Source organism: Oryctolagus cuniculus, chromosome 15 (assembly GCF_964237555.1).
Source record: "Oryctolagus cuniculus chromosome 15, mOryCun1.1, whole genome shotgun sequence".
NCBI classification, from domain to species: domain Eukaryota; kingdom Metazoa; phylum Chordata; class Mammalia; order Lagomorpha; family Leporidae; genus Oryctolagus; species Oryctolagus cuniculus.
Window position 1 is genome coordinate 68,177,066 of NC_091446.1, and position 15,526 is coordinate 68,192,591.

Here is a 15,526-nt window from a genome sequence, read left to right on the forward strand (position 1 = left end):
TTGTGACCAGCGAGGGACACGGTAGATTTGAAAAGGGGCTTTGGCTTTGCTTTGAGGTTTCTCAGGCATTCAGGTGTGTTCCTGTAGCTGAAGATCCATCACTGTATGGGGCTTCTCAACCCTGGCTATGTGTGAAATTACTCCAGGAACTGGAAACCATTATGATGGCTGAGTTCCACTCCAGCGATCCTGATGGACTTGGTTTGAGATAGCAGAGGTGGCCAAGCTCCCCTAGTGATCCCAGGAGACTGCCAAGGTCACTGGAGTCTGCATAAGAACCACCTGGAGGGTCTGTGACAACACATTCCCCAGCCCCGCCTCCCACAGAGTCGGGTTCTATCAGTTTGGAGTTGGGCTGGAGAATTTCCATTTCCAACAAGCTCCCGGGTGTTGTCCCAGCCTGCAGACCACACCCTGAGTGGCGCTGCAATAGCAAAACTCTGCTTCTTTTTAGATCTTGGAAATCTGCTTTGGGCTGGACTGGCCAACTTGCCTCCATCTGTTTCTCCTTTAAATTCCTATAAACGTGTTCTTCCTATACGTTCAGGCCCACTTAATTAAATTATCCACATCTTATAAGGGCAGGGTCTATGTTTTCCCATTGTTAGGTCACTGCTAGGAACTCGATTTGCATACAAGCGTCCAACTGAATAAGCGCATTAGTGTCTCCAGGCTGCTTCCCAGTGTTTCCTTTCTTCCTACCTGATCTGCTAGCCAGGTCGATCCGTCATGGCCACGGTCTTATGGAAAAGAATCAAGGCATCTATTTTTTGGAGATGATGCAAAGGTAAATATCTGTCCAGCCCTAGAGATTTAGCTTGCTTGAGGATGCGGTTCCAATAACACCCCAGATGAAGTACAGCCATCTGCAAAGGTTTTGGCATCCGTGAAAACCCACTGCTGAAATCGTTCCTTGAAGACATTCATTTCAGGATGCTATTTCCAATTTGGCACATAACAGAGCTGTGCAAGTCAATGAGGATTTAGACTCTCTGCTGCCTACAGAGGGCATCTTATTGAAAGCGTCGCCCAGACAAAGCAGTATCAAGGGAACACGACTGGAAATCTCTCAGAGAGGTATAATTTCTCCAGAAGCTTTCTCAGCTACAGCAGCCACCGGAACTGCAATCAGCTCCTTGAGATATATGCAGACTTTAGCAATCCACTTGGCTGGGGCTGCCTTCTTCAGAGCCGGATCACAGAAGCAGAGCTCAATACTGAGCTCCTTTCGCAAGCCACAGCACAGCAACTTGGTCCCAGCGCTATCACCAGGGTGCAGGGTGCCCCTCCAAAGAAAACACAGTGCAGGCAGACAGTAGAGTCGCATGTCTTGGTCCCTCTGGGCTGCCATGAGTACCTCAGACTGGGCAATGTGTCATTAACAGACACTCAGTGCTCATGGTTACAGCCTCTGTGACGTGGGCCTCTGGGGGTTGTCCTCCGCTGCACGGACGGCACCTTCCTGCCGTGTGCTCACACTGTGGAGGGACGAGGGGGCTGTCGGGCCTCTTTTCCAAGGGCACTGAGCCCACTCACCTGGGTGGAGCCCTCATGACTCAGTCACCTCCCAGAGTCCCCGTCTCCAAAATCCTTGCACACGGACATTTCAACCTAGCAGCTCACCAAAGTGGCGCTGAGAGGCACTAAGCATAAGAACATGGATTATTTTTGTTTACGTGACTGCTTGCAGACTAGGCCAGAAAGTTCAGGAGAGAGGACTAGTCAAAGGGGGTGGGGAGGGGGGAGGAGTCGTTCGTAAGTCAGAAATTCTATTAACTTGAGTTTTTAAAAAACTATGATTTACTTTTTTTTTCTTAACTCCCTCACCTGGGCGCACCAGTGCAAGTCAACCAAGGAGTCTCTCGGCTTTTTGCCAAGGGTCTAGACCAAGAAGACGCTGTGTTTAGTGTTCACTCTGATTGGACAAGATGTTAAGTAAGTATAACGGCTACGTAAGTTGATAGCTTGAGAGCCAGCACAGGATCACATCACACAGTGTGAGCCATGGAGGCAGACGACCCGGGTTCAAAGCCTGGCTCTGCCACTCGCTCACTATGTGCGTAATGCAAACGACTTCAACTTCTCTAAGCCTCAGTATTCCCATTTGTAAAATGGACCAAACATGGCACTCATTTCCTGGCATTGCTGGGAACTGAGACAATTACACATCATATATGAGGATCCTTCAACACACTTATGGGAAATGGAATTAAAAGATAAGTTCGTTTGGGTGCAAAAAAGTTTTTGAAATCATATATATAAGGGGTCTTTTAAAAGTTCCCAAAAATGTTATTATGAAAAAATCATACATGGGTTTCCAAAAAATTTTGGATCAAACCAAAATGCACTTATCTTTTAATTCCATTTCCTACAAACTTTTGACGTGCCCCCCAAACATATATGTACATACATGAACACGCACACACATATACATATATATGTAATGTGAACACATTCAACTGTATTCTGGTTACAAAGGTACTCTTTCCTTCTGATTGTTCTCTCTCTCTCTCTCTCTCTCTCTCTCTCTCTCCTCCCTAAAGACAGTATGGAGGGGGAAAGTCACACTTTTCTTTCCCTGATTTTATTTTTATGATTTTAAAACTAAGCCACAGCCTTCAGGAAGGGGTTTACTCAGAAGCCTTTGGACTTCAGAGAACCCAGATATCAAAGATGAAGGTTAGGGGCGGGGACCACCACCTGCATTGCCGGCATCCCGTATGGGCGCCAATTCTAGTCCTGGTTGCTCCACTTCTCATCCAGCTCTCTGCTGTGGCCTGGGAAGGCAGTGGAAGATGGCTCAAGCACCCACATGGGAGATGCAGAAGAAGCTCCTGGCTCCTGGCTTCGGATCGGTCCAGCTCCAGCCACTGTGGCCATTTAGGGAGTGAACCAGCAGATGGAAGACCTCTCTCCCTCTCTCTGCCTATGCCTCTCTGTAACTCTGCCTAGGGAACAGGTAACCTCCACAGGCTCCCAAAGGCCCTTCCTTCCAGACATTGGGCACTGAAGTAGAATTCCTGGGGAAGGGGCCGATGTTCATGGCCATAGTAGGTGAGTCAAGTCAAGTCATCAGATGTCAGATTGCTTACGGCAGCTCAAAGTGAGCCTACCCCACTTCTGTCAACCACAAGCTGGCCCTCTCCAATGCCATCTGTTTAATCTCACAGTAACCCAGAAAATTCCAGAACCATCCTGTAGGGGGAACCAGAGACCTCCCTTTCCTTTCAGAGCCCACAAAGCTGTTTCAAGCTGCCCAGAGTAGGAGTCCTAGGTCTAATTTGGGGCTGGAGCCAGGCCAGGCACCTCTTTTATGGGGTTGGTTGGTTTATGCGGAGCTTTTTGCCTATCAAAGACTTGAGTGTATTTAATTTGAATATGGTGCTGGAGGTAGGAGGGGTTCCTTTTAACAGGGTACCTATGATCTTTAAGAGTTGGTTCAAGAATGCTGCTGTACAGCACCAAAGCCACCAGCCACATGGGCCAAGACAAGACTTGAAGTGTAGCTAGTGTGACTAGGGAACTGAGTTTTTAGTTTTGCTTAATTTTGATTTATCTACACTTAAATAGCCAAATGTGGCTAGTAGCTACCAGACTGGATAGTACAGTCTAGACCAGAAAGCCTTGCTCCTTAAAGTGTGGCCCCTAGACCAGAAGCATCAGCTACACCTGAGAGCTTGTACAGGGTAGAGACCGCCGACCGCACCCCAGACCTCTTGACTCGGAAAGTGCGTCCTAACGAGCTCTTCATGTTTGCTCTGCACCCTGAAGCTTTGACAGTACTCTTCTAGCAGGAATGACCTCAAAACCCAAGGCTGGCAGACATGTTCACAAGTGATTCTCATCCTTACTGCACATGCCGGGCAACTGGGGCATATTAACCACTCTCAGCCTGGGTCACCCCTGCCAGCCCAGAGACCGGACGCCACTGGGTGGAGGTTTGGCCTGAACATGGAGAGTTTTAAAAGTTCTCCATGGAATCCTAGTGGACAGCCAAGTCTGATAATCAGCACAACCTAGCACCAGGGCTCCCAAAACTGAGTAGTGAGGCTCAAGGTCACCAGGAGTGCTAGTTAAGACACACCTGGCTGCATGGAGCTCACTGTTTCTGATCCGTGGGTCTTGGTTGGGCTCTAAGAATCTTCAAGTCTAAGAAGTTCCCAGGGGTGCTAAAGCTGCTGATTTGGGAAGCCACACTTTGAGAACCACTGGCAGAGGAATTTTAAACGCAGGGGCTCCAGAATGGGACAGACCTAAGATGCTTCCTGGAGTTAGCACTCACCACCAACAGAAGTCACTTAACCCTCAAACCTCTGCTTCCTACATGGTGACATCAGGCCGACAGAACTGATTTGCTGAGTTACTATGAATATAAGCAGACTTCAAAAGTTCATGGAAAATGGAATCAAGACAAGTTTATTTGGCACAAAAAATTTTTTTAAATGCATGCATAGTTTTTTCTGGTAGATATTTTCCAAGAACTTTACAAAGATACTGATGACGTCAAAGAATACATATGAGATGCTGAGCACAGTGAGTGCTCCTAATGAGCAATCAGTAATTGTTTATTACTATCATTATTGTGAGAGGACTCGTTCATTCATATTTTTTTTTTTTGACAGGCAGAGTGGACAGTGAGAGAGAGAGAGAGAGACAGAGAGAAAGGTCTTCCTTTTGCCGTTGGTTCACCCTCCAATGGCCGCCACAGCTGGCGCACTGCGGCCGGTGCACCGCGCTGATCGAAGGCAGGAGCCAGGTGCTTCTCCTGGTCTCCCATGGGGTGCAGGGCCCAAGCATTTGGGCCATCCTCCATGGCCTTCCCGGGCCACAGCAGAGAGCTGGCCTGGAAGAGGGGCAACCGGGACAGAATCTGGTGCCCCAACCGGGACTAGAACCCGGTGTGCCGGCGCCGCTAGATGGAGGATTAGCCTATTGAGCCGCAGCGCCGGTCTCGTTCATTCATTCATTCATTCATTCAACAAGCAGGAATTACACGCCAGGCACTGTTCCAGGTACAATAAGACATTCCCTGCCTCCTTGGCATCATGGAACTTGTGTTCTACACTGATGGCACAGAGCAGACTGTGGACACTGCTCTTACAGCACTCATCGCCACAGCAAAAGCAGAGGTCAGACAGAACTCCTTCCAACTAGGGTAATGGGAAGCCCCCAACCACGTGGGAGTGGCAGCTAGAGCTGTGCATTAATGAAAAGCAGGGTTACAACCTGCAGAGGGCGCCAAAGCTTCCTCATGGCCAGGCTCAGGGAGGAAGCAGCCAGGCAGATGAGAATGAGCAGCTGGCGGGGCTGGGGCTGGAATTACAGGCAAAGGAAGTAGGGAGTCAGGGCTGTGTGCCTGGAGCAATGGAGAAGGTGAGAGCAGGGTCCCCTCTCTGGCCAACCACTCTGCTTTGTTTGTTTGCATCTCAGTACACTGGACATTACTGATGTCAAGAACTGAAACCAGTCCACAGTTTTCAGTCCCAGCCTGGGTTGTTCTTGGCAAATGCAGAGGCTCCAGCGTGGGCTGGTGTAATGGGACCTTCCTCACCTCCTCTGAAGATGTGGTTCTTCAACCAATGGGGCGGCCCCTGGGCCAGACACTCTGTTGAGGTGAGTGGACAGCAGCCAGATTCCGGAGATTCCAGCTGAGCCCCAACAGACTGTCCTTGAAAGAGGAAAGCATTGTCCTGACTCCATACATCGCTTTCCCTGGGGAAGTGGTGGCACCACGATGACTCGCTGGCCTTATTGGCACTCGGGCTCTAGTTGTCTTGAGAACCCCCATGGAAACCAGAAAGCACAATTCCTTAAAGACGTTGGGTTTTTAAGGGGGGCTGTGCAGACCTAAGCTGTTCTCGCAGCTGTTACAGCCATACAGGAAAGGGGACGGCCTATACCTCAGGACCATGGATAACAGGCAAGTCTACCTAGTGATTCATCCCTTCCTGTGAAAAGAAAAAAATTATGACATTCAGGTCGGAGTGCAGGAAGGTCTCAGGCTCCCGGAAAGATCTCCCCAAGGGTCTCTTTCCAATGTCTCCCTCCAAGGACAAGGACAATGAGGAAGGGCCCTAAAGGCAAATCTGGGGAATTTGGGCTCCAAAAGTCCATGCAGAGCCGCTGGCAAAGCCCACAGGGCACAGATCCCAGCTCTAACACTACCTGGCAAGTGATTTAACAGCTCCGAGGCTCGGTTTCCCCACTGGAAAAACTGGGAATGATAACAACAGTGTCCCTTTTGGTAGTCAGGACAAGCGGTCCCCAAAGATGTCCATGTCAGTCTCCGGAACCTGTGGAGATGGTAACCAACATGGCACAAGGCAACCAAGGCAGCAGATTTGGGTTATAATCAGCTGACCTGAGACAGGGAAGTGAGCCTGGATTATGCAGGTGGGTCCTTACAGACGAGACGTCAGAAAAGGAGAGCCAGAGAAAGGAACCGGCAGAAAGCAGCATCAGAGGGACACAAGGCTGCAGCCACCCCTCTCCCCACTGCTGGCTCTGATGATGGAGGAAGGGGCTGTGAGCCAAGGCATGTGGTGGTCTCAGGAAGCTGGAGGAAGCTGGGAAACAGAATCCTCTCCAGAGTGGCCGGATAGGCACTGTCATCCTAGCCCAAGAGACCCAGGCTGCACCTGTAACCCATAGAACTGCATGGAAATACATTTGTGTGTGTTGAGGCAGCATGTTTGGGATCACTTGGTACCGCAGTGATGGAAAGTAAACACACACATCCTGCAGGGCTGTGACCCCGATGCTTGGCACTGCAAAGGACACTCTTACCTAGGACAGGCCTGTCGCCCATGGGCACCAACCACCCCTACGTGCCAGAGGCTTCTTGCCCATAGAAGCACTTGCTTCCTCGCACCCTGTCCGCCCTGCCCGTCCTCAGGAGCCGCAGCTGAGCCCAGTCGCCTTTCTACATCCTCCCACCCGAATGGGCTCACTCTCCTCTGAACTCCCGCTGCCTGTACAGCCTGCAATTTCGGACTTAATTACAAAGTGGGTAGTGTCACCTGCTGTTGCTGCATGTGTGTTTATTTTGGTTCTACACTTGGTCTTAGCCAAAAGGCCAAGAAGCAATTATTTTGGTTCTAAAACTACATTGAAACCTTGGTCTCAACAGAAACTGTGTTTTGTCCTTTGGTTGCTGTTTTAAGGACTTTTTTTTTTTTTATAAACTAGTTCTTATCACCTTTTTGACACAAAAAGCACCTGCTCAAGCTTGTGTTTATTAGATGATACCCCAAATCATTTTAATTGCCCTGTAACTGAGTACAAGTTCATTTTTTCCTGTTTTCCGGCAGTTTCCTATCCTCTGGCAAAGTTTGAGGAAGGTGTTAAGGTGCAAGGAGATAGCTGACGTGGACAAGAGGACCAGGTTGACAGTCTCCCAATGACTGTGGCTCCTTACTGTTTTCTGATTGCATCAGAGAAGAGTGGAGGATACTGGAAGTCGCAGTAAAACCAAGAAGGAGAATGACCGTGCATGTGTCAATGCAGCATGGGTGCTTGAGAGAAATGGGCTAGACAAAGCCTCATGGATGCACAGCAGGTTAAGCTGCCACTTGCATTGCCAGCATCCCTTGTAGGGTGCTAGCCCAAGTCTTGGCCATTCCACTTCTTCTCCAGCGCCCTATTAATGTGCCTGGGAAGCAGAAGATGGTGCAAATACCTGGACCCCTGCTACCCATGTGGGGGACCAAGATGGAGTTCCAGGATCCTGGCTTAAACCTGGCCTGAACCTGGATGTTGCAAGCATTTGGGGAGTAAACCAGTGAATGAAAGATCAATCAATGGACCTATCTATCTATCTACCGATCTACCTACCTACCTACCTATCTATCTCTCCCTCTATGTTGCTTTGCTTTTCAAATGAATAAACAAATAAATCTTTAACAAACTAGGTTACACAACTGGCCAACAAGTACATGATGACTTTTTTGCTACTGCCTTTCTTTGAACCACACAAAATGACCCTGAACAAAAACATATAGACAGGGGCTAGCATGTGGTGCAGTAGGTTAATCCTCCGCCTGTGGCGCTGGGATCTCATATGGGCGCCTGTTCTAGTCCCAGCTGTTCTTCTTCTAGTCCAGCTTTCCGCTGTGGCCTGGGAGGGCAGTGGAAGATGGCCCAAGTGCTTGGGCCCCTGCACCCACATGGGAGATGCAGAAGAAGCTCCTGGCTCCTGGCTTCGGATCAGCACAGCTCCGGCCATTGTGGCTATTTAGGGAGTGAACCAATGGAGAGAATACCTTTCTCTCTGTCTCTCCCTCTCATTGTCTGCAATTCTACATCTCAAAGAAATAAAATCTTTAAAAAAAACAGTAAACAAAAAACAGACAAAGGAAATACAGCCCACCAAATTGTCCTGGAGAAATAATTCCCCAACGAAGGCAGGCTGACAGATGAGTTCTCTCCAGAGCATGTTGTTCATGTCTCAAAATAAGATGCATGTCTCATGGCAAGGTGCGCTTATTTTAGTGAGGCAGGATAAGGATTTTGTAAGGGAAACAAAAATGAATACGCCAGTGTGTGGGAACAGGAATTAAAATAAGCAGTGACTTGCCACCTGCCTGCCAGCACGTATGTGCTCACATCCCACTGCCTTATTTTTGGTTCCATGTTGGTTTGTTTTCTCCACTGGTGTTTTAAGATATGACAGGCAGGTTAGGAAGACGAGATGGGGACAACCTGGCTTCCATTCACTAAGCTCATACCATACATGTGGTGCTTTCTTCCTGGGATCTCCTGGAATCTCCACTATGCCCGTAATGTGGAAGCTATTATTAACCCCATCGTACAGGTGAGAAGAGTGAGCCTGAGTCAGGAAAAATGACCTTACTCAAAGTGAGCCATTAGCAAGCGGCTGGGTCAAGATACAAACGGAGGTGGCCAAGCCCAGAGTCGGCCTCTGATTCACTGCACTCTATTAAGGGAGGGCATGTGGAGTCCCCACCCGCCTCGGGTCTCTCCTGCACAGGTGCAGCAGGTTGGATCCTCATGTTGCAGGTACCTTGAGACTCACAAGACAGCATAGAGGTAGGCTGGCACCGTGGCTCACTAGGCTAATCCTCCACCTGCAGCGCCAGGACCCCGGGTTCTAGTCCCGGTTGGGGCACCAGATTCTGTCTCGGTTGCTCCTCTTCCAGTCCAGCTCTCTGCTATGGCCCGGGAAGGCCATGGAGGATGGCCCAAGTGCTTGGGCCCTGCACCTGCATGGGAGAGCAGGAGAAGCACCTGGCTCCTGGCTTCGGATCAGCGCAGTGCACCAGCTGCAGCAGCCACTTGGGGGGTGAACCAACGGAAGGAAGACCTTTCTCTCTGTCTCTCTCTCTCACTAACTCTGCCTGTCCAAAAACAAAAACAAGACAGCATAGAGGCTCTGAGCACTTGCCTGATGTTCGTGGCATTTCTAGAAACTGGAGGTGGGCAGGAGGAGTGAAACAGGAGACACGAGGATGTGAAGTCTTTACTAAGAGCTCTTCCCCACCTTCCTGCCTGGAGTGAGTAAGAGGAGATGGAGGGATGCCAGCACACAGCAGCACAGCCGGCTCAGAATCCCGACTCCTGCAGGAGGAAGGACGGAGGCAGAGCAGAGCAAGGGGGTGCAGAAAGACTGACTGGGACAACGCATCCCCTCCCTCCCCCGTGGGCAAGAGTTAACCCCTGGTGAAATGTTAGATCCCTCCAGCTGAGAAAGGGGGGTGGAGGGAGAGCAAGCCCTGCCTCATGGCTTTGCTCTGAGGATTAAGTGAGCCTACATGTACACGAGCTGCTTATAGAACCGCCCAGGACAGAGCAGAACTTGGATACCCACCAGCCTTGAAGCATTTGTGAGAAATTAGAATGAAAAGATACTCATTTTGGTGCAACTGTGAAAACCATGCATGGTTTCTTCGTGTTACACATTTTCCACAGCATTTTGAAGATCTTTCATAGGCATGAATTTCATAACTTTCTATGCCTGGAAAAAAGAAATCTTTCCATTCCATGTTTTCAGAGTGGGCATTTGGCCTGGCAGTTGGAACACCAGTTGGGAAGCCCATTTCTCATGTCAGAGTGCCTGTGTTTGATCCCTGGCTCTGGTTCTTGGTCCCAGCTTCCTGCCCGTGTGGACCCTGGGAGGCAGCAGTGAGTGGCAGCTCAAGTAACTGAGTAACCTGAGTGGCCTAGGTTGGGTTCATAGTATCCAGTTTGGGATGGGCACAGTTCTCGCCCTTGCAGGCATTTGGAGAGTGAACTAAGAGATAGGAGCTCTGTTTGCCCATTTCTTTATCTTTTTCTCTTACTTGAAAAATGAATGAATGAATGAACCCATTTCCCATGATCTTTGTGAAGCAGCTTCATACATTATTAAATAAGATCACAGATGCAATATGGAAAATAATGCTTACATGTAACTATATATGAGGTGGCCTCAAAAAGCTCATGGAAAATGGAATGAAGCTATAACACCAATTTCTCCTGAACTTTTGGAAGGTCACTCATCTTCTTTTAAAATTTTTTTAAGATTTATTTATTTATTTATTTCAAAGGCAGAGTTACATAGAGCAGAGAGACAGAGAAAGGTCTTCCATCCATTGGCTTACTTCCCAAAAGGCCGCAATGACTGGGGCTGGGCCAGGCTGAAGCTGGGAGCCAGGAGCTTCCTCCAGGTCTTCCACGTGGGTGCAGAGGCCCAAGGACTTGGGCCACCTTCTGCTGTTTTCCTAGGCCGCTAGCAGTGGAGCTGGATAGGAAGTGGAGCAGCCTGGACTCAAACCAGCACCCATATGGGATGCTAGCCTTGCAGGCTGTGGCTTAACCAAGGTCACTCATCTTAACAATAAGAAATCAAACAAGCTGTGGGACAAGCAAGGGCAGATGTTCTCCTGTCCCCTCTGGTTTTATCCCCAGGGTGCCACCTCCAGCCCTCAGCAGGGCTCAGGAAGCTTGTGCAGGAGAACTGTGAAAGACCTGGGCTTCCTGTATTTTCCCCCAAACCTCCGCCAGTAAAGGCAGCAAGTTTCCACCTTGCAGAAGGGCAGCCCGGCCTGAAATGCCCCCACTCAATGGGATGATTCCTTCTGCTTTCAACATGATACCTCAGGGGATCATGGTATCTCGGTCAGCTCGTGTGAACAACAATTGCTTCCCAATGTAAGAACCCAGGCATGGGGACCTCAGTTGAGAAACTGTTACACTGAATTCCTTTCCATAAAAGGCGGATCAATTTGGGATCACACCCATGGCGATGGGTTACCCAAGAACCAAAAATTGTTTTCGCCCACAAGAGGACAGGGTTTATTTTTATTGTTGTTATTGTTGCTATTTCATGGCCCCAAAAGCTACTGGTCTATGTTTTGGGGTTCAATAACACATATGCTTCCTAATATACTACACCATTCACTTACACTATTCATTGATTCACTGGCACCTGCTCGCCCCTCTGTGCTGTGAGAGGGCAGCACTCCGCTTTTCTTCACTCTTGCTTGTCAGTCAGTAGTGCCTGTACACAGCAGGTGCTCAACAACCATTATTCAATTAATAAGCAAATTGAAGCCATACTTTAGGGCATATTTTTAACTTTTTATTTGAGAGAGAAGGCAAAAAGGAGGAAGGAAGAGAAGTAAGCATTTCCTATCTACCAGCTTACTCCCCAAATGCCCACAACAACTTGGGATGAGACAGGCTGAAGCCAGGAGCCAGGAACTCTATCCTGGTCACCCATGCAGGTAGCAGGAACCCAACTACTTGAGCCATCACCTGCTGCTTCCCAGGGTACATACCAGAAAGAAGCTCGAATTAAGAGACGAGGTGGGACTTGAACTCAGGGGCTCCAATAATATAGTATGTGGGGGTCTCAAGGGGCATCTTTAAAAAAAGTATTTATAGGGGCCAGTGCTGTGGCTTAGCAGGTAAAGTCGCCGCCTACAGTGCTGGCATCCCATATAGGCGCTGGTTCAAGACCTGGCTGCTCTACTTTCAATCTGGCTCCCTGCTATGGCCTGGGAAAGTAGCAGAAGATGGTCTAAATCCTTGGCCCCTGCACCCACGTGGGAGACCTGGAGGAAGCTTCTGGCTCCTGGCTTCAGATCAGCAAAGCTCTAGCTACTGTGGCCATTTTGGAGTGAACCAGCAGATGGAAGACTTTCTCTCCCTCTCTCTTTCTCTCTCTCTGCCTCTCTGTAACCCTGACTTTCAAATAAATAAATAAAATCTTTAAAAATGGATTTATAAATTTTCATTTTTTATTTGAAAGGAAGAGAGACAGACAACAAGCACTCCCATCTACTGGCTCACTCACCAAATGCCTACAACAGCCAGAGGTGGACCAGGCTGAAGCCAAGAGCTAAGAATTCAATTGAGGTCTCCCTTGTGGGTGGCAGGGACCCAAGTCCTTGAGCCATTACTGCCACATCACTAGGTACAAAATAACAGGAAGCTGGATCAGAAGCAAAGCCAGGACTGAAACTAGTGCTCGGACACGGGATGCAGGAGTCCCGGGCAACATCTTACCTGCTGCACCTTAAGCACTGCACCAAGCCCTCACCCCAGAGAATATTTCTTTTGAAGAGAAACCACAGTTGATGCAAAGATGTTTCTTGTTAGAAATTCGGTTGAACCTCATGTATTCCATTTTCTATTCTTTTTCTCCCCCTTTGCTCTAATAGATCAGAACACTCCACCAAAAACCAGGATTAAATCACCTACAAAAATGCCATGGAATTAAAATCACCCACGGACGCCTGATGCAGGAGGAGACTTGCCTGCACACCTCCACCTGGGGCGGGGGAGATCTGCTCCCTGCAGAGGGGATGTCTCCACCACAGTCATGAACAGGCAGCCCTTCTGTCATCCAACCTAGCAACCACGACCAAGCGCACACCTGGCATAAAAGTCAGCTCCAGCAAATAAGAACACTGCGAGACAATTTAGTCCAAACCCTCACTTTCAGATGGGAAAACCAAGAATCCTGAAAAGCAAAGTGGTTGCTCACATGAATGGAGTAATGAGAACACAGCCAGGAAAAAAGGCAGGATCCCTCTCCCCTACTTATTTGAGGATTTGGGGTGCATGTGTGTGTGTGTGCACGCATGCATGTATGCATAGCTATTTGAACTCTTAACAACAGCCTTGGTTAACAGCATATCCTAATATCAACTCCGTTAACCGTATTCACTTCCCAGTCCTCCCCAACAACCCAGATGCCAAACATCCTGGCAGTGAATCAAGATTCTTAAAGACTTTCTGAGCTCAAAGAAACTTAAGAGATCATTTAGTTCAATCTTTCCTGTGCAGAGGAAAAGCAACAGGCAGAGTGAACACCAGTGAGCCCCCAGGGTCACAAAGCCAGCTTACAGCAGAGCTGGGGCAGCTGGAGCCTGGGTACCCAGGCACATGTAGGCTATGCTCGGGACTCTCCTGCATTCATGTGTGGCTATAATGGTCTCATCACACTGCAGAAAACCCAATCTAAGCAAGCAGGTAAAGATAAAACTTCTTCTACTGACAAGTGGATATGGTTCTACCAAGGAAGCTACTGAAAAATGGAATCCTTATGGCATCTGTACACATACACACGTATTGTGACTTCCTCACACACTGTATATATACAAAAGATGCTTATTTTTAAAAGTACTTGATACTAGGTATATAATAAATTCACAGTCCTAGAAATGGCATCAAAATATATTAGCAGTGAAAGAGTATGTTGACATAACATTTTTGGAAAGTTATCTATCAATATCTGTATAAAATAAAATACACAAAATCTTTTATCCAGCAATTCCTCTTCCAGAAACCTGGAGCTACTTCTAGAAACAGAATATAGCACTATGGGTGAAGGTGTTTATTAAAACATTGTTTAGCGTGGTTGAAAAAAAGGAAAATGAAAATATTCAGGTAGTCATAACTAGGAGTATGGCTAGACTGTGGTCCAAACAAATCACGTAATTTTGTACAACTGTTAAAAAATAAACTATCACAGAATTGAAGGGATGTCCATCATGCACCCCTCAGTAAAAAGGCCAAGTTACAGTGCGATATGATAATTTGATAGCATTTCTCTTCCAAACGCCACCAACTCCTAAACTCTATAGCATGCAACATTTATGTCTGTGGTGGCATGAGCATGAACGATGTGGAAGGAAGCCTGTTAACACCAGGCATCTCGGGGAGAAGGCAGTGGTGGATGAGGAGCCCACAGTAGTCCTCCACGTCCTGTTTCAGCCTCCCACTTCCCCCACCAGACCCCAGTAGAACACTCTGATTTCAGGGCAAAAAACTGGTCCATCACATCAGAGAACTCTGAAGCTCTCTCCAAGCCTTTGGTTGCCACGACCAGCCTCTGAACAAGTCACTTTTCCCACCAAATTGTCCCAGTCCTGACACAGGAAAGTGACTGCCAAGCAGAGCACCAGTAAAAGCCTTCCCCTTTACATAGGAAGGGAGCTTGTTCTCCTGGATGTGAGAGGGGACCTCACGCCATCCCACCACAGAAATGTAGGTTTAAATAGACTCTGCAGGCACCACTCTTCAGGAAACTCCAAAGCAGACAGAGGCTAACTTTGGCAGGCAAGCCTGCAGAGGCACCTAATTCAGCCACTCAGAAAGTTGGCCTTGTCCCTTGGGCTTCCCTATCCAGTTCTGCCTCCGAGTTCCTGAATTAAAACAGACAGGGCCACAAACACAGAGGTCTTGGCTGTGACAGTGATGGCCACTCTGCTTCAACAATGATCACCCCCCATCACCTGACACTAACTGCACAAATCCAACTGGGCTAGTGCGCCAAAGAACTTTGTCACCGTCAACTTCTAAAATTCCAAAACAGTTGTTCCCATTATTGTGTAAAACTTTCTTTGTATGGGGACAGCCCGGCCCCCTGATCCACCTGAGACTATATTTCAGCCATGGCTCAGGCACCAGTAAAGGGAATACAAGAGAGATTGACTTACCGAGCCAACTTCTGTTTAAGTACACAGACACAAACACTGGGGGGACTGTGAAGAAATCTACTACAGAGTTCACTTCCAGCCAGAACCACAGCTTATCGTTGGCTGCAATAAACTGGGAGAAAGAAGAAATAAGAGAGACAAAAAATGAGAACGATGGTTCCAGCATTCAATCTATACTCTTTTGCCCAAGGGCAAATTTTGAGTTTCATTGGGGATCTAGAGAGATATTTCATTCTTCCCATATCAATGCCAATCATGTGCTTTTTTTTTTTTTTGATATTTGGCCTCTTCTCCAGATAATTATATGATAAGTTAGCTTGGAGTAAGATCAGCTGCTATATTTTTCTATGGTTTCCAATAACCTCATACAGATGGGTTAACAATCTCACATTCATTAGAATCTCTGATGTAAATATAATTGACTACAAAGCATACACATATACATCCATGTACACAAACACACACACACTGTACACATCAATATAATTATGTTCTGTACTGTATATTTTGTAAACAGGGTGTAGAGTAACTCCCCCAAGCTCCAAATTCTGCTGCCCACCCTGATTAACCCTCACAACTGC

The 15,526-nt window shown here is 48.0% G+C and overlaps 1 protein-coding gene across 28 annotated transcripts in view; it reads right to left on the reverse strand.

The window, feature by feature from the left end:
- The window catches only part of KCNMA1 (potassium calcium-activated channel subfamily M alpha 1), a 781,282-nt gene that overhangs the window by 307,780 nt on the left and 457,976 nt on the right, over window positions 1-15,526 (reverse strand). For all 28 annotated transcript variants that reach the window (XM_070056975.1, XM_070056978.1, XM_070056976.1 and 25 more), the window contains 1 exon segment: window positions 14,946-15,057. In XM_070056975.1, the coding sequence (XP_069913076.1) occupies window positions 14,946-15,057 (112 nt within the window).